We start from the raw sequence: 20,575 nt of genomic DNA on the forward strand, positions 1-20,575 counted from the left end.
TTTGAATATACTACATCTAAATGAAAGGCTCTCGAAGTCTTGACCAGTAATGGTTACAAGAGGCCCCAACTACACGGAATCAAACGGATATAAAACATAGTAAATGAGTACGATACTCTATAAACAGTGATAATTCATTTGGTAGAAGGATGACAATAAGTTGGTGCAAGTTCTCTATGCTGTGATTTTTATGGAGGCTAATATTTGCCAATTGACTATATGTTGAAATCTGGTAATCAAATTTGGCAAATAGCTCAAGATTTTTGGCAACCGAAATCACCACATTTATACAAAATTTTGTTTTAGTCTTTATTTATATAACCGAAGGATTGATTTTATAAAATATTGCTAGGAAAAATGGTGTCTCAACCTTGAGGCATTGCTGATTAAAGGCTATTGTTGATACAAGAGTGTGTGGGGGTGGGTGGCTAACCCCCTTGTGTACTTTGTGCACTTTGTCTTGGAAGGCAACTCTATTTTAAGAGGCATTATATTATGACCAAAGTAATCGGCAAGGCCGAATCAAATCCTGAATCGGTCATGAATTGGAATCGAATCCCACAAATCAGCAAATTAAGAAAACCCTTGAAATTTAGTGAGCAACTTATTTCATAAACCCTTTATCACTGATTTGATTCACCGATTCACAAAAAATCGTTTGGCTTGAATCAAATCGGCGAATCACGTGAATCGCATGAATCGCCGTGATTCTTGGAACTATGATTATGACAATAAATTGTGTTGTATTTTGAAAGTTTGATAGTTGTTGAGGTGCCTTCATATCCATTGCTGATACTCTTGAGAGAATCTTGCTGTGCAAGTATATTGTAATATGTTGTTGATTTCTGAATAATATATTACTCAGATTTTGCGTATGAGGATTTTTGTTGAGAGGGTTTTCTGCACGTAAATCACTATGTTGTGGTATGCATGTAATTTAGATTACGAGGTTGATGGGGTGAATAGAGGTGGGGAAATTTCTTGAAAATAGGTTTGAGATGTGGAAGCTGAAGATGATGATCCTTTAATAGACTGAGATGCTTGTGATGCTATTGATGAGAATGTGTTGAGACAAAAATTTAACTAAGGCTGCTAGATATGATGTCATGGACGATAAAGCCAATGACACAATTAGATTGTGCCTTGCAGACAATTTTAATCAATGTTCATGAAGAGTCTTTTACAAAGAAATTTTGGAAAAAACTTGATGAGATATTGAACCCAAGTATTATAGACCACTTGGAAGCATTCAATATTTTGGTAGCTCAATTGATGTCAAGATATATGAGGAGAAACGTCAGATCTTGCTTTGTTCTTTGCTTGATTTGTGGAACTCACTCTTATGGCAATTGGTAGTACTTTTAATATTTTGAAGACTGAAGATATGGTGGGTTCTTTGCTTTTTGAAGAGAAGGAAGGTATCCATCAACACCAAGGAGGCCTTAATTATTCATGGAACACCTAAGGAAAAGGGATAGAAGAATGACACGCATGATAAATCCAAGTCTAGGGCTAGATCCAAATGTCCTGGAAAGTAAATTGTGGCAAGCCTTAACGAATTTGTAAGGACTACAAAGAAGAAAAAAATAAATTTGATTTTGTTATTGAGCCCAAGAAGGAAGACGGGGATGCATTCAGTTTAGCTTTGGCCACTCATGCAAGTGATGATCTATAGTTAATTGACTCAGGTGCTTCTTTTGGTATGACCTCTAGTTAAGATTGGCTTCTAACATACGAAGAGTTTGATGTAGGGAAGTGGTATTTGGGTGATAATTTCATTTAGGTATTGTTGGTTGCTGTAAAGTTCGAATTAGATTTCTTGATAGTAGAATAAAGGGGATTAATGTTGTGTTGCATCTCCTTCGACTAAAACGAAAATCATTAACTATGAGAAAAGCAGTTGATGTAGGTGATTGTTAGAGTTGTCAGATTGTATATGTCTTACGCATACACTGTTGAGTTTAATAGTACTTCCGTAAATATGGTAGCTACTTGTTGATGAAAATTTTGTACACCACCAAAACAATAAAATATATCGGGTGTATACTATTCTCTCTTGAACAAGGAAATTTTAGGTCCTATTGGATATAATTAGACGAGACAACTCCAATGTTCTTAAATCTTGGTCTTGACTATATTTAGATAGACTTAGTGGATATGATGTGATTTTATAGTCTTATATGTTGATAGACTCAGTGGATAAGAACGGATCAGAACTTTCTTCAAGTCTTGGATTACAACTAACATTTATCATGCTTTGGACTTAGAGCTCCAACTTGAAGTCAAACTGCTGGACTTGGGGACCTCTTTGGATAAACATTCTTAACTAGCAATAATTGGATTCATGTGTTGGAAATGGAGTTGTGAATTGGAAATCTGGTCATCAAGCATGATTGAAATTGGATTTTGGATGAAATCTTCAACAACAAGTCTTAGATTTGGATTTTTTTCATGCTTGGAAATGAGTGGAACCCATGCTTGGAATCTTGGATTGGAAATTGATTCTGAATTCTAGGATTTAGACTGTTTGAAATCCTCGAAATTCCGACTTATGATTTTGGAACTCTGAATCGGGGATTGGAACTCTGATTCAGAAGTTGGATTTTATATCTCGGACTGGCATTCTGGATGGGGAATTTGAATTGGAATGGAGGTCTAAAAATGCTGGAATCGGATTTTTGGTAACTTGGAATGGCAATTTAGAAACGGATTCGTGAATTTTAAAAATCATGGAATTCTGAATTTGCAATATCAAATTCTGTTGTTGGGAGTTGGATTAGGAATTTAGGATAAGACTTCATTCAAGATATGGATTTCTGAATATCTGAAAAAAGTTTTTGTATTTTGGGCTTTTGGGAGGAAATGGAGAAGCAAGGTGGGTATGAAGGCTATTCATGGTTTTGGAATTTTTATTTTAGTGCGTTCAACCTTTGGGCAGTCATGGGTCTAGTTTTTAGATTGGTGAATTAGGAGTGAATCTTTTGTGAGCTCTTTTATTGAGAGTTTCAGATGACAAATATGGAGGATGCTTATGGATTTTGGAAATCTAGGACTTGGTGGAGGAAAGATGGAAGATGGAGGGATGTGGCTTGGAATATGGATGAAATGGAATCAATCACTTGCAAGGCGGGCTCAAGACTAGGTCAGGGATGAAGCAAATTCAGAGGTCTTATCTCATCCTTCTCCACCAACTTGCTGCATAGGTGCCATTTGAAGCACACGAGCATAGAGAGTGTTTTGGGATTTTCTCATAAAGATCTTATTCTTACCTAGGAGGTTTATGTGTCATGTTTGGCTTTGAACTTTTTGTGTTTTGGAATTGTATTTGTCTCTTGTTCTAGCTGCACCAGATCATGGCGCAGGAGAAGTGACCTTTGTATTTTATATTTTTCCTTTTGTTTGATCAGACAGAGGATGGACGTGGGAGGAATGGTAGCTTGAAGAGCAGTATATGGAATTTCTCATTATGACGTTCTCCTCTCCATGTTGGTCAATGCGCTTAGTCTTCTTTGATTGCTCCAAATTGCAAATTCAAGTTCCTATATGCTCCTCAATAAAATCTTGATTCCTATAGTCAAGTTCCTTGCACATTTTTCATTTAGACTTTTCTTGATTCCTTGTGATTTGATTGATAAAACACCAGTTTCCAAGTACAGAAAACTCATTCCGTTCTTATCTTTTCAATTCTTGGGTTGGTTTATGATATGTTTCCAAGTATCAAGTCATGAAAACCCTTGTTTGAAATGGATCCCATCATTGCCTATTGATGCCAGGCTTGTTCTTGTGACTTCTTATCCTTATTGTTCCCTTTCCCTCCTAATCTTGAGTAGACTTTAAAGCTACAGCTAACGTATTCTCTACATATGCAAGGTTTATTCTTGATTTTAAAATGCGGAGATAGAATGCAAGCTTTTAACAAAAACACTCCTAATGTGAAGTGGTAGACAAGATCTAAACAAAGGGACGAAAGATAATTGGGCATGTGTAAGGAACTACTCATGCTTGTAAAGTAGCCATTTGGCTTAGGAGGCTGTGATCATATATTTAACTAAAATAAGGTGCAGTGACAATTTATTGTAACAGTTTGAGTGTGATGCTCAGTATCTGTATGGTCAAGGATGACAACGTGAAGCTGGTCAGGGTAGGGACTTTGATGAATGTCGCAGATTCTTTAACTATGGGTGTGAGCACATAGAAGTTTAAATGGTGTTCAGAGTCTATGGGCCTCTCAGTCTAGTGATTAAATGATGATGTCGGTACCCCATTCGTTTCTATTGCAAGTTGTTCGACAATGGAGATTTGATTGGAAAAATGGTGCATCAACCTTGCAATAATTAAAAGGTAGTGTTGATAAAAGGTTACTGATGATATGTGGGTGTTTGGGTTTGCACATTTCTGTGATTGCTGTAATTAGAACTCCAAATTGTTTTTTTTTTTTTTGACTCAATGAAATCAACAGGTACATATAGAAATTCACAAGACATTCAAATTGAAGTATGAGTCTTGTAAAAATAGAAGACCAAAATAAAACAATAAATATAATACCTAAATAACTATTAATAAAAGATTCTACAGAGCTAGCTAAAAATAGCAAAAGATACTAAAAAATTAAAATAATCTAAAATATTCAAATATCCTTTTTTAATGGTCTTTCTATCAACTATATTACAAAATACAATCTGCAGGTCTTTTGTCACAAATGCATGGAAGGCTGCCATTTTCTACTGACGAATGCATAGGGAAGGTTGCCCACTTTTTGTCAAAACACTTGCAAAATGAGCTTGCTATTGAGACCCTCCCTAATTCTGCAAAACTTTTGCAAATGACCAAGATAACTAAAAACTCGAGAACCCAATGTTGGAAAACAAAGTGTATTAGGAAACATCGAGATAAAACTGAAACCACGATTCTGAGGAAACTTGCAAAACCCTTTTGCTGATGAGTACTAGGCGCTATAATAGATTGCAAGATACCACAATTCGCCAAAAATTTTTGTAAATGAGCACTAGGACTTGAAACAGGCTTGGATCCATTTGTTGTCGTAAAAACTAATGCACATTTAAACTGAAGTTTACAAAGCATAAATTTTTGGAAAAAAATGATAAAAATGCTAAAACAAAAATATCGAACAAAAGAACCGATGACTTTTGATGATAAAATCATGCAAAATGCAGATATTGAGAAAAATATTTTTAGAGGAAAAAATCATAAAACCTTAACAGTAATTTATGGAAAAATATAAAACCCAAAATAAATTTTTTTGGTCCTAAAATTATTAAACCTTCAAAATTTTCCTAGGGAAACAATTAGTAAAACTTGATAGAATTTTTTTGAAGGAAAGAAATTATTAAAACACTACAGTTCTTTTAAGGAAAAGTAATGAAAACCCACAAATTGCACAAAGCACAAATTTCATGCACGACCAATCTTGAGGCAAACACATGCAGGTTCAAAGACCCAAAAACCTTGGGTCACAGATAACCAGAGCTCAGGAAAAAAAAACAAAGATTACAAACCTGAAATGTAGAATTTGAGGTTTTGATCTGTTAAGAGTCCAATGTAGTGAATTTGGATAAAACATATTAAAATATATATTTCATATTTATGTTTAAATTTATGCAATATATATATATATATATATATATATATATATATATATATATATATATATATATATATATATATATATAGATATATATATATCATTGGTAAGTATGTCAAATGTATTTAATATTGGATATTATATATTGTATTACAATTGCATTTTACTTAAGAGTCTGTTTTGACCGATGAGTTTAACTAGACGATGATTGACCAAAATGCATGGCCATTAGCAGACAAACTTGTTCGAGTTTAGGTGACCTGGAGAGTCACCCCATCGGGTGGCGACTCTCCATCACCTACTAATAAGTCTTCCACCTGCACTTTGAAACAATAACAAACACAATCAATAATCTACTCTGCTATGTGGATTTTGGTTCAGCGATTGGGATTTGACTGTGCTACGTGGATTCCTGTCCACCAATTGCAATTTAAGTCTACTGTGCGGATTCCTATCTACCGACTGGAAATTAGTCTGCTACGTGATAACTGTCTCCCAATTGTAATTGGAGGATATCTTCCAACATTGAAATAAATCAAAACATTATATATACTGAGTATAAGTTGTTTCAATAATTCAGTACAAAAGGTAGAAGACTGCAGATAATTAACAAATTGATTTGAATATTAATCTGATCACAGTTCACCAACATCATCACAAAGATTGGTAAAAGAATCTCCAGCGAAAAGAAAGGCAGGTCAGAAGCCCTAGCTACAGTGAGAAGCTCTAAACATAGAGTGATAGACAAGTTGTAGTGCTGAAATGAAATGTGGGCAGAAGATGACGATTGTAGATGCCAGGGAAGAGAACCCTAGTTGCAAAAGAAAACGACAGGATCTCTTGAACTCTATATTTTGTCTCTATAAGACGACTCCTTCCTACACTGGCCCAAAAACGAGCACATATATATTTGAATGACTAGCAATGGTTGAAAGGAAACTTAGAAGACCGTGAATTATTATTTTGAGAACTGTGCATATTGTGGAAGGTTTGGAATCGTCAGCAATTGAAGTCGTGTATAAATAATGACAGGTCATCATGTAAGAAAAGTGCAAGCAACACAAAAACCCACCAAATAGAGTCATGAAATCAAAAGGTTGGGAGAGGGTTGTGATGGAAAAAGATAGATTTCACGTTTGTAAAATCTGTGAGCAAACTTTCCAGGTGCAAAAAAAACTTGAATATCTTGTAGAAAAAACCATGAATCACGAACCCTCACAAATACACAAAAAAGGGCCGCTGCCAGAAAATGGTACCTTTATTAGACGTGAACAAAAACTCTTCTCCACATAGCTCACAGGAAAAATTGATTAAAGCTCTCAAATCTCAAAAATGGTGCCAAAAACAAAATAACTACTAAAAACCCTTGAAAGGTTGGGAGAAGGTTGTGATAGAAAAAGATAGATTTCGTGTTTGTAAAATCTGTGATCAAACTTTCCAGGTGCAAAAAATAAATTGATTTTCTTGTAGAAAAAACCATGAATCGCAAACCCTCACAAATACACAAAAAAGGCTGCTGCCAGAAAATGTTACTTTTGTTAGACGTGAACAAAAACCCGTTTCCACATAGTTTGCAGGAAAAATTGATAAAAACTCTCAAATCTCACAAATGGTGCCAAAAACGAAATAACCACTAAAATGCCTTGAAATTTTAACTAACTATTCAAATTTCAAACAAATACCTTCAATGATTATTTCATAATCCTGGGCCTTCATGTGAGGCAGTCATACCCTGACCAGTTCCCACTCTGATATCATGAAACATGAAATTGCTTTCTTGAGTTAAATCAACAGGTGCATGTAGCAATTTTCAAGATCTTCATATTGAAGCTAGAGTCTTCTAAAATGAAACGACTAAAATAAAACAATAAGCGAAGCACCTAAATGACCATTACTAAAAGATTCCTTAGAGCTAACTAAAAATAGCAAAAGATTCTAAAATATTGAAAGAATCTAAAATGTTCAAATGGTAAAGATCCGAGAAAGTTTTAGCATAACCCTTCTCTTATGGTTAGATTTTAACTTAGAGATTTGCAGAGTATTCAAGACAATATTAGATCAGATTTGCCTCAATTTGATAAGTTATTTGTAGAATTCCAAATTAATTCGTGAATAATACATCATAATTAATATTTATACTATGACCATATCACCAATCTTTAGTTGCCGTCATTGATTTAATATATGATCTAATAGTTCTTTGTAGTTTTACAAGTGTGGTTACCGTTGCACCAAAAGATCGACTTGTCAATGCCCGATTCAACCACTAGATTTGAGAATCCACAAGACATCAAAACTATGACTATCTCTTTGTTGGGTTTTACTGGAAAGAAGCTGTATTGTCACTCTCAAATTCTTGTTGGCTAATAATTTCTAAATCTCTTTTTTTTGGAAATTTATCTGCTAGCAGGGTGATCAGTGCAATACACCACAATAATGTCTAAATCAATATGGCTCTATTAGCATATGCTCTGTGTTCTCAGTTGCATGCATATCTTAATTATGAAGAAACATTTTCTTACAGTTGTGTGAATATGGAATTTAATATGTTTTGAAGATGCTAAAGTAGTCATGATGAAAATATTTTCTGCATCAGAAATGATTGTTGTGATTCTTTACGAAGTTGAACAGGTTTTTTTTTGGTAAGCTCTAGTGACAGAGGCATGTACATGTCTCTGATAAACCACATACACCCACACACACACACATATACATTTATTAGCACACCTTACTTCAAATGCAAAGTTTTATTTCTAGCTAATATGACTTGCAGATTGTTTTAGTCCTTTGTTCTAGGCATGGACATATCTGGTATGCTAGTCTATTGTTTCTTGTCTTCTGGGTTTTATTTATGGACTACCATAACTATTAATGAACTGTTATCTGACTATAGAATATCGTACACGGGGACATCAAACCAGAAAATCTTTTGGTTGACAGCAATGGGAGGGTTAAGATTGGCGATTTCAGTGTAAGCCGAAGCTTTGAGGTAAGAAATGTGTTAAGGATGGACATCTAATTCTAGTGGATATTTGGACGCATTCTGGTGTAGTACCTGATGATTAGCATCTTGAATCTTTTGGAATAGCATTTGACTAAATTTCTTGATTTATGAACAGATATAAAGGTCATTCACAAAGTTAACTATTACTAGTTTAAATTAGAAAACATTGTGGAAGTAGGGTTGAATTGTATAGAAAAGTGTTAATTTGTCTTTCTATTTAGAGATGTGAATCATTATATATGAAATTTTTTGTTTGGTACAAAATAAATTGGTGACAAAAAGCTTGCATGAGGTAAATTCTGCAATGCAGGAGGTAGTGTATGTATACCTACTTCTTAATACGATAAATGTCAAGTTGTATTTTTTAATAGTCTAGTGGCACAGCTTCACAATAATAGGTCCAGGGTGTGTTGTTTCATCATTCATTGATAACATTCAGCAATGTTTATATTGTAGTGTTATCTATGGACATGCACGTGGTTTGTTACGGCAAATAGTTAAAGTCCGAAGTACACGATAAGATCTGCCATTGGTCAATCATAGTTGTTTCTCATGATGAGATACATGACAACAGTTCTCCTCTTATTTTCATTTGTTCTTCAACTATTTATACTCACTACATTTCTGTTCCTGCAAACATGTTTTTTTTTGTCAGTAGCCTGCTGGTGAGGCATAAAAATGCTTGCTCTTATAAGCTGTAGCTAACTATACCCTCTTGAATGTAAAGTACTAAAGTGCTAATGTAGCACATTTCACAACAATAAGTTTTAGGGGTTTGGCATACACATTTAAAAATAATGCAGAAAGAATAGTAATTATGTTTTTGTTGTAAAATGGCGTTCCTTGAATTTTTTAGAAGAACCACTTTTTCTATTAACATTTTCAAATATTCTAAGGTTGTATTATTTTTAAATATTTTCTCGAGCAGATGGGTAACGTTTCAAAGATACAAAGACATAATAAGATTAGTTAGCTTGATGATATAACATATGTGAGCATTGTTCCTAAAAAATCTATAAATATAATGTTACATGCCAATTAAAAATAGGGTACAGGAGTTTAATAAGTGTACAGCTAATTACTTATAGCCTCCTGGAGATGTGGTTACAGGCCCCAAATATTCCTTATGAATGTGATAATAATTAGCAACTATTGTTTGATAAAACTATAAGAAACGGATGTTAATTATTTAATGAATCATTACTAATGTGATTAATTGCACTCTAAAGAGCCTTAATTTGTTAAACGCCCTGTCGCTGAAGTGTAGTAGTGGGAAATTGGATACAACATTACGATTGCCTTTTCTTGATCCTTCACTGCTTTTTAGCTAACTGTTCTGTCGAGATGTCTATACAAGCTTGTTGTCAACATGGGGCTCTAGCTGTTGCTGTTTCAGAAAAGCTGGTTTCTGCCATTTCTTTTTTGTGGTTCATAGTGCTTCTTTTCTATGCAATGCTCTCTGCTTGTCATCTAATTACTGACAGCTTAGCATCAAACACAATTCAGAAGTTAATTGATAAAAAAATGAGAAGAATATGACAATAATTAATGACAAAAACTATAAGATAAAACCTCTTATGCTTTTATCCATTCTTTCCATAAAATTGTAAATCCACATTTATAGACAAATTGGCTGGACAGATCTCGAGGCCTCATTGGAGGCTGAATATGTTTCAGCTTATGTCTTCTTACAATGTGGTTGTGAATGAATGAGTTAAAAATACCATCAGAAGAATATCACAATAATAAGCAAGAAGGAACTCTAGATAAAAGCCTCTTACACTTTCTGTATTTTCATGAAGTTTGAAATCTGCATTAATAGACAAATTGTCAAATTGGTTGGACAGATCTTGAGGACTATCAGAGGCTGAATATTTTACAACTTGCATTGATATTTCTTACAATGTAACTGAATGAATTAAAATATGTAGAACAAGTAACTATAAGAAGTTATGTTGGTATTGGTAGGGGGTGGGGTAATTGACAGGGTTGCCAGTCAAATTAGTGTGCATGAGTAAATGATCAAGTAGACTGCTATATAATAATTGTTTTGTCTAGAAATTTTGGGTATGGGGTTGCACTATACATTAGTATAATGGGGATTGCTGGCAATTGTTGGAAACAAGTAGAATATTTGAACAAGATTGAATATAAGTAAAGGGTTTGAGCTGCGCAACATATATTTGTCATAATCCAGTCTAGGAATCGCTGGTTTAAAGAAGGTTGCTTTATTCTATATTCCATCTCGTCATTTTTTGGTTTTTATATACATTTTCGAAATTAAGGTTCTTTGCACTTCAACATATTTTCAAGACACATTGATGGACTTTGTTCATTGAGGGAATGAGTAAAAATTCTTTCGTTCGTTCTATATATATTTGTTTTGTTATCAGGTCTTTTGTGCTATATGTATGTTTTAAATAAATATATTTCAGAGGTGTGTAATCATCAAGTTTAATAGAGCTTTCTAATAGTAAGAACTCGACCCCATTTTCTGCTTTATTGTGCATCGTTGCAGGCTATGATATCTTTAGCAAACAGCTTGAGGTTTGATATATGCATGCATAGCTTTGCTCCTCAGATTAATCAAAATACTGGTATACCAGGTGTCATAATATATTCAATTGGGAAAGTAATAAGTACCAGGAGCAAACTGAGATTTTTGTTTTATATTTTCCTTGAAAGAAAGCAAAAACCCTGTTCTTTTAGTATTTTTTGCAATGTTAAATTTAATAAATTATATTTAGAATATTTTGAACTCCACATACTAATTAGCTTCTTCCATGTGAAAGCAGAACTCTTAAGTCTATTATTTGTCTACTGAACCCTTCAAGGTCTTGTGACCCAGTTGATTGGGGTCTTGTGGTTTTTTGTTTTTAGTTTCAATGTCCTTAGTGTTACATCTGATGGTCATTATGTCCATGCTGATCTGAGACGGAGAGCTGTTACATGAGCTTAAGGAAGACACACTAGAAGAATTTGCAACTCATTTGTGGTAAGGTTGGTCTGAAACTTTGACAATTCGTAGCAGGATTGTACATATAGAAAGTAGATTGGGTATGGAAGCTATTCTTTGTGAAAGCTACAAAATTTGTTGTATTGATATGCCTTATTTTGGTTCATTCTCGACTTTAGATTTAATCCTGATCTGGCCATCAATTATAGTTGAGATTACCAATAGTCCCTTCCTTTAAATGATTCAAAACCTGAAGTCTGGTGAAGCTATTTGGGTTGTGTCAATCTCTCTTTTAATATATTTTGAGTTATTATTGCCAAATTTTTTTATTCCAGTAAATTCTCCGATTTGCTTCTTCTCTGGATTAGATCAACTTTATTGTGATCCTTTATTCTTCAAATATGTATTATCTAAATACTAACCTTTAATACATCCAGGACAACAATGATGAGCTTCGAAGATCTCCTGGCACACCTGTTTTCACTGCTCCAGAATGCTGCTTAGGTAAAATATATATGTATATTTGGTTATCTCAATGTTTTCTTATGTTTTCAAGCATTAGGATTCTTCAGTTCATGGTACGGCTGGTTGACTTGGTGAGAGTTATGGCTGAAAAAGCTTGCATTGAAGCTTTTTATAAAGTCATAGTTAGCTTTGGTGGAAACTTGCAGCATCCTTCAAGGTTGCTGGTGCATTGTGGCTGAGAAACAAATTATTAAATACTGAAATAGGAAACATGTAGGGAAAAGCACACGTTGGAGACAAAATGTTAGGAAAAGTATGAGTTGAAGATAAAATAGATAGGAACTCGCTGAAGACAAAATGTTCAATTGAAATCAATGCTTTATTGGTGAATGATTTGGAACTCATGTGAACATGGTTTCATTTGATAGTGGTCTCTTGTTAGTATGGAATTAGAATGATCATTGGTACATTTTATATTATATTCAACTAGTTCCTATAGCTATCTGAATAGTGGAGTCAAAGTCTCTGAATGGTAATGGCAATACAACTTCTGGTCTATATCTCTTCCGTAGTTATATATTACTTCATGCGGTCTCAATAAGTTCTGACTGCGGTTGGACAATTTTCTTGACAGGCTTGACATACCATGGTAAAGCTGCAGATGTATGGGCATTAGGTGTCACACTTTATTGCATGGTGCTTGGTCACTATCCTTTCATTGGTGAAACCTTGCAGGATACTTATGATAAGGTCTGTAACTTGTCGTCGATTTTAATGTTTTAAACTGATTAGTGATAAATTTGCAATTAAACTTGCAACAAGTTCCTTATATTGCGTTGACACATCAAACCACATTGAACACAGTCTACTAATATGGTATTTGATGTCCAAATTGTGACCAACACTCCTTTAAATCTTTGAAGCCATAGACTAAAGTTTATGGTAATGACTTTGCATTTAGTACTATTTCCACTGACAAAAGTTTAGAGCTGATTGCAATAATGCAAATGAAAAGTATCCAATCAGTTCATCATGAAATAATCCCTCCAGAAAAAAATCAATTTCCTATGGCTTGCATGGAATTCTTTGATGATCTTCAAACTTCAGCTTCTTGTTATTACACTTTATGGATCTTTGAGGCAGATTAGCATACAGGATTTTGGCACATTCTAATATTTTTTAGATGGAATAAGATGTTGTGAGCCTTTAACAATTACATGATAGTATTGTAAAGAAGGTACTGAATAACAAAACAGATCACAAGGAAGTAAGAACAGAAAATTAAGTTGTCAATGGTGTGTTGTTGAATATGTTGTCAAGATTGATGATCCAGGTTGTAAAATTCTGGAGGATTATTCTGAATAATAAAGAATTGGATTGAGCTGCCTAAGTTGCTTGAGGTGCTTAAGCTGGTTGTGAGTCTACTTCAGCAGCTTGTCAGTTGCTTGCTTGTCCACTTCCTTGCCAAGTCAGCACATGTGACCTGCGATTGGTTGAATTTTCAAAGATCATGATAGTTATGGAATTGAATCAATTCTCTTTGCTGTAGTGGCTAAATTAAAGGAGTTTTGTAGCATGTATTTAATGTTTTAGTCAACTACAAAACTGGAGATGACTATTGTTATGTAACACTAGGAATAAAAATAAAATCTCTTTTATTAATGAACAAGTAAAATCAACCACACAACAATCTTTTATATTCCCTTAGAATTGTTCTTGTTGTTGGTTGATAAATATGCTACGTGAGGGCATGATAAGGGTTCGTGCAGGCTAGTGTTTTGACCTGGCTTATGTTTTCTTTCATATTCTTTACATATCGGAGGTGATTTTGTGGATAGGTGTTGTGTTTGTTGTTTCTGCATTTATTGGTGTTATGGTTTTTGGTGTTTGGACATGGTTGTTTCGAGATGCTTCTATCATGGCATTTGACCGTGTTTGGGGGTTTTTGGCATGAATTTTTGTCAAGGGGTTTGCTGTTTGCAGGGAGGTCGTTTTGTTGAGTCTTATAAAATTGTTTTCTGCAAATGTAATAACACTACAATTTATTTCTGTGTTCCAAATGCAGTTTTGAATGTCATATAAATATGAGAAGATGAGACATGAGACATGTCTCTATATGGTAAATTAAAAGTTACCAATAATATATATAAACATAATTATATGTATATATATATATATATATATATATATATATATATATATATATATATATATATATATATATATATATACATACACACACACAAGTAGATATATGAGAGTTTGTCTAATTGTTGATTAACCAATAAAGATGATCTCTGGTTCCATTCAATCCAACTGAAGCTACAACATTAACATGTTTGGTCTGTTGGAGTCTGGTTGAAGGGCTTTCATGGGTTTTTTTCTTATTTTGTTTTTGTGGCTGTGGCTTTTTTGAGTGCCCTTGTTGTGTATAGGGACTTTGTTTGTATGGAGGAGCAGTTGGTTCCAATAGGTTGGTGGTTGCTAGCATTGCACCACCCCATGGTTCTTCTTCAGGTGTGCATGCTAGGCCATCAAATTCCTTTTATGTGGGTTCAACGTGCAAACTAAATAAAATAAATGGATGTCTTCAAAGGAGTCATGATTGTTGAGTTTTTGTCATTCCTCTTGAATTGATTATTGAGGATGTAGGCAATTGGAGCAAGCATGTTTTGATTTGTTGGTTTCTTGGGATTCATATTTCTTTGTTGACTTTGGAAGCTTGAACTCATTATTCATGATTGGTTGAGGGAGATATGGAGATTTTGCTAGTCATGAACAACTATTTCATGGTTGTAACAAACATAACCAATTTAAAACACCTGATGATCTAATTTAAACAGTAATTGATTCCATTTCACATGACAATGACTTCCATTAACTATGATGAAGTAACTGTTCTCTATTCTAACTGTAATTCATGTTCAACTGATATAACGAGATAAATAAATAAATATATTGCTAACATTTTAACCATTTCTAACTGATAACATATTGAGCTGAAAATAAAGTAACGACCAACTTCTATATCAACTAATATATTCATTCAAATTATACTATTAGAAAATTAAACTGTCTAATTATTCTTCTAAGGATTAAAGGTAAGAGTACAAAGAAACAGACAGAAATAACGGTGGAATCCCTTTATCTTGTTGTTCAAGCTGTGACATTGGTGAGAGGAGAAGCATTGACATAGGCTTAACCTTCCAACTTCGGACCATACTTATCTCCACACATCCTAATTTTTTAGAATGGCCCTCCCTACCTCGAGATTGGGCTTGTGGTGTTCTTTAGTCCAGCCATTCGAGCTACTCGGTGGTTTGAGTGCCCCATCAGTTATACCTATATAACTGACATTTGTGGACAAACAAGTGATCTCAAGATTGGCACATATGCCTATAACTACCTTGGCCAAGGATTTCAATTTGGGTTTGTAAATCCGATCACCACCACTCGACTTGACAACAGATTTCACTATCAGGACATGCATGAGCTATTAAGTGTTTTCATTACATAGTTATTCATATTTGATTTCATTCTTGGTTCTTGCAGGTTAACTCCACCTCTTCACCATTCATGGCTTCTTTGCCGGTGAATCCTAGGTGCTTGTAAGATTATGATCATTCTATTTAATTTACACCTCTTCACCATTCATGGCTTCTTTGTCAGTGAATTCCTCGGTGTTTGTAAGATATGAACATTCTGATATTATTTACACCTCTTCACTGATTCTATGGCATATTGCCGGTGAATTCCTCGTTGTTACAAATACTCTGAATATGTTTGGAAAATTGTGATAACACATGCATTAATGTTGATTCATGCAATTCAATCAAGTTTTCTATCGTTTGAATTCATAAATATGATAATCTCAACGATACTCGATAAGAATCAGAAAGGGTCTCCATCTAATATAGGGAAAAATAACAGCAAGATACCAGATTGCATTTAATTCCGACTATGGATAGAAAGATGGGAGTTATGCATCTTTAATACACTTTTAATCTCAGTCTATTGTTTATATTGTACGACAACAACACCATATTCAATGATAAATGAACTAAGTAAGCATTGATTTCTTGGTTTATCATTCAGAAAAAGGAAAGTAAGGGAAGCCGACCATAATCGATTTAGACTTAGCAGAGCAAGGAGACACATGACCTGCAATTTGTATTGGATTCTTCCACTTGCGGCAAGAACTCTTGATCACCCGCTGTAAAACACTTTCCTCAGAATTTCTATTGTTGGTAGAGCTAAAGGAAGAATGGAAAAATCGGAAATAAGAACTACTGGATGGTTATATTTGCTGAGAACGTCCCAACTTGGCTTGGTAAAATACGTAGTAGATGAAAAGAGAGAAGGAAGAATGCAAAAAGGGAGTTGTTTCCCAAATTAGAAATAAGGAGTTGAAGAGTCTTAAACTTATTTTATTATTGTAATATGCTCTTATGTGCGCTCGCATAAGTATGTTGATGAGGTGATATCATTAGATTATATTATTATAATTTATTGGTGCCATTTCATTTTTATATTTATGTGTTCGTATTTAAGTGTTTATTATAATGATAAAATAAGAAGATATAATATTAAATCTCTAAAGGTATGAATTATATTTTAATTTAGATTACTTTTTTATTATATTGTTTTCCTAATAGCGATGCAGTCCCATAATGTAACCTGTGGTCAAGTCTTTGTATCCTTTCCAAGGGAGTCTTAGGTCATACTTTTCGATCTCGATGATTGAACCAAACGATCATCCCATTCCGATGATCCCGTTTAGCAATGCTTCCCCTCTCTTCAATCTTCTCCTACAATCACCCAAGCAAAACATTCTTGCCAACACATTAATTCAAAAATATATTGACCTTTCATTCAAATCAAACAACTGCTAATCATCTAATAACAATTGTAGGTTACTGGTTATTTCATCAACGTCTATAATAACTAACTCATTTTACATGATCATGAAAGGATATAATTTGTTATTAGTTGGTACAACGTATATAAATAACTAACTTGTTTCACATGATCAAGAAGAGAAATAATCTGTTAACAGTTGATACAACATATATAATAACTAACTCATTTCACATGATCATGAAAATAAATAATTCGTTAAACCAACAGTTATGATCAAATTAAAAATTAGGGCAAAATTTGCGATGTAACAATGGTTTTTTTTTTCTTACATGTTTAATTGAAATCAATTTCTGAGTGAGGATTTTGTTTTTAACTTTTTACAATACAGAAAGTGTTCATGAGACATTGGCATGTAAGATTCAATTCATTAGAGGAATTGCCCTCTAGGGTTCTTCTTTGGGTTCGTCTTCCACAATTTACTTTAGAATTTTGGTAGGAAGATATTTTACAATGGATTGTTGCCCTTTCTTGACATGCCATCCATGATAGCTCAACAAACCGTTGATAAAAAGGTAATTATTTTTCTCGTGTTTGTGTTGAGATTGGCTTGAATGATTTGTTGTTGGACTCTTTGGAAATCTGTTTAGGTTCTTCCTTTCCAGTGATAGAAATGTCATGAGTATTGATATTTTCAACATCAATGTTTGAGGCTTAATGAGGTTGTTGGTGGCTCTGTTGGTGGGTTCACTAGTTCCTCTTCTTCCTTAGTTCCGAAGGTTGATAAAGAGGATAGAGGGAAAGCCCCTATAATAGATGGTGGTCTTGACAAGGATGGTTTTATGTTTGTTAAATCCTAGAAGAGGTCTTAAATGGATAGATAATTTAACAAGGGCTTAACAGATTGAGGTGTCCAGTGGATGTTTCTTTAGGGGCTGCTAGTACGGGTATGGATGTTGTGCAGGAGCAGGAGAATATTGTTTTGCCTTAGGCTAATGTACACTAGCAAGAAGTGCCTACTACTAGTCTTGAGTAGGAAGATCCATGTGACCTTGCAAGTTTGTAGGCTGATATTGTACTGGTAGACTTGGCTAAGGAGGTATAAGCATTTGGTAGAGGAAAATGGTCTTGTATGGCTTTGGGTTAGTGACTAAGACCACTTAAGAAAGTTTCATATGATGATTTTGTGAACGTGGTCGCAAAAATGATCTAGAGAGGAATTGAAATAGCTAGGGAATTGTTGGTGGAATCTAGAGCTATCAAGCCCAATCAATCAAGAAAGTTTCATTTGATAATTCTTCTCAAAGTGGTTGCAAAAATGATTAGGAGAGGATTGAAATCACTGGGGAATTGTTGGTGGAATTCGGCACTATCAAGTCCATTGAAGTTTACCTCTCCCATTGTCTTCAATTATTATCCGCTCTTGGTATGTTAGGAGATTAGATAACATTCCGCTTCAAAAGCCTATTCATGATTTGATTATAGTGCATTCTCCAATTATCTTTTATATCTAGGAGACTAAACTTTGATTTGATTCCATGCTTCAATGTGCTTCTAGTATTTGGCATTTTGGTTAGTGTCAATGCATTGTTTCTTTAGATTTTCTAGAGGTCTAGCTCTCTTCTAGGATTCAAGGACGATTGTTCCCTTTGGTGGATCTCTAATACATAGCTCTTTCTATGATTCCTCTAATTTGGAATGTGGAGAGAATAATTTGGCTACTAATGTATATGCCTTGATTGATTTTCATGGAAAAACCTTGCTTTGGTCTCATGTTAGGTATGTTAGAGTGTGCACTCCTTTCCTTGGTTTCTAGTTGGTGGTTTTGATTCAATTTAAGCTTGGACGAGAAGAGTAGAGCTCTGGCTCAATGTATATGCCCTGATTGATTTTCATGGAAAAACCTTGCTTTGGTCTCATGTTAGGTATGTTAGAGTGTGCACTCCTTTCCTTGGTTTCTAGTTGGTGGTTTCGATTCAATTTAAGCTTGGAGGAGAAGAGTAGAGCTCTGGCTCAATTGGGTCTTTCATCTAATCTCCTTCATGAGAACATGGACCTCCTAAATTTAATTGATACCTAATCATCTAATGGGATCTTTACTCGGAATAATAGAAGGTGTGGTGATGATGTTATATTTGAGTAGGTGGACAGATTTCTTGTTTCCTATTTTTGGAATGGCGACAACTTGAGTACTTTTGAAATCCTTGACTAGAGGGGATTTGATCATTTGCATACGAAGTTTTCAGCTACTTTTGTTGCAATTTCGAATAATACTCCTTTTGAATTCTAGCTTATGTGGCTTTGGAATTCTTCCTTCCATGGCTTAATTGTCTAGTGGTGGTTGCGTTACCTATGGTATTGCTATGTATTCTTTTGTGAAGAAATTGCAATTTGTCAAATTCATGATAACCTTCATGCTATGAAGAGGAATGTTCAGGCATGCCTTGGTGTTATTACTCATTGAGTTTAAGTTCATGGTTTCTTAGAGGAGCCGAGTCACATGTTGTTGGAGAATTGGAGTAGTGGAAATTTAGGGAGGAGATTGTTTTGGAAACGTAAGGCCTAGATTGATTGGCTTGAGGAAGGGGAAAAGAGTACAATTTTTTTCCATAACTTGATACAAGCTCGTCAAAATAGGAGTTATATATCCTCTTTGGTAAACTCAAAAGTAATTCAATTGACATCTGTGCAAGCTATGTATCATAGTACTATTTTGCATTCTTTTCTGAAGACTCGTCCCTTGCTAAGGATGAAGAGAATATGATCCTTGCTTGTATCCTTTCTCTTGTCACTAATATGATGAATGAGTCCATGCATTTGATATTTATGTTTGAATTGTAAGAGGTTTTTTGGGATGTGTATGGGTAAAGCTCCAGGCTCAGATGGGTTTCTAATAGATTTTCCCCAAGAATTCTGGGATATTGTTGATCTAGATTTGTTGGGAAGTGGTCTATGAATCTTATGGCAACTAAAAAATGCTTAGGGCCTTGAATGCTACGATCCTTATTCTTAGACCTAAAAAGTTTAGGAAGGTTTTAACTGGTTGGAGTTTTTGAGGCCAATTGCTCTATGTAATGTGGTCTATAAAAATATGACTAAGCTAATTGCTCAAAGGCTCAAACCTAGGCTCCAGGTTTTAACTGGTTGGAGTTTTTGAGACCAGTTGCTTTGTGCAATGTGGTCTATAAAAATATGACTAAGCTAATTGCTCAAAGACTTAAACCTAGGCTCCGCACTTTGACCTTGGGTGTTTCTCTTGTTGTTGGTAGGCAACCTAGGATATTTTGGCAAGACTTGCTTGATAAGTTATGTTGAAAGGTTAATCAATAGACTGATTGGTTCTTTCTAGTGCTGTTAGGGTGATTCTTCTTTAATTGTTTATTCATGCTCTTCCTATTTACAAAAGTTTTGTTCTCATGGCTCTTGTGTAGTTTCTTAGGGAATTTGACACTCTCTTAGGACAATTTCTTGGGAGGGTAATTTATAGACTTCTAAGTAAAGCCTACTTTCATTGTGAGTTTGTGTGTTGTCCAAAGAAGGAAGGGGGTCTGGTCCTTGCTCTGCTATCTTGAATGGGCATGCTTTCATAGACAAATTATATTGGTGTTGGTGTACTAGTTAGAATCAACTTCAGACTCTCATTCTCGCACATAAGTATTTAAAGGTTGTTATTTTTTTGTATGTTCTGCTC

General features: G+C 34.5%; 1 protein-coding gene across 1 annotated transcript in view; it reads left to right on the top strand.

Annotated features, from left to right (window-relative positions):
• LOC149528232 (serine/threonine-protein kinase GRIK1-like) overlaps positions 1-20,575 on the top strand; it is a 147,245-nt gene that overhangs the window by 104,048 nt on the left and 22,622 nt on the right. The window contains exons 8-10 of the mRNA XM_089810955.1: positions 8,496-8,591; positions 12,000-12,066; positions 12,662-12,777. Of these exons, the coding sequence (XP_089667081.1) occupies positions 8,496-8,591; positions 12,000-12,066; positions 12,662-12,777 (279 nt within the window). The remainder of the gene's footprint in view (positions 1-8,495; positions 8,592-11,999; positions 12,067-12,661; positions 12,778-20,575) is intronic.

The sequence above is a fragment of the Cupressus sempervirens genome, chromosome 11, assembly GCF_028749045.1.
Source record: "Cupressus sempervirens isolate cs-2001-9-10 chromosome 11, ASM2874904v1, whole genome shotgun sequence".
Taxonomy (NCBI): Eukaryota; Viridiplantae; Streptophyta; class Pinopsida; order Cupressales; family Cupressaceae; genus Cupressus; species Cupressus sempervirens.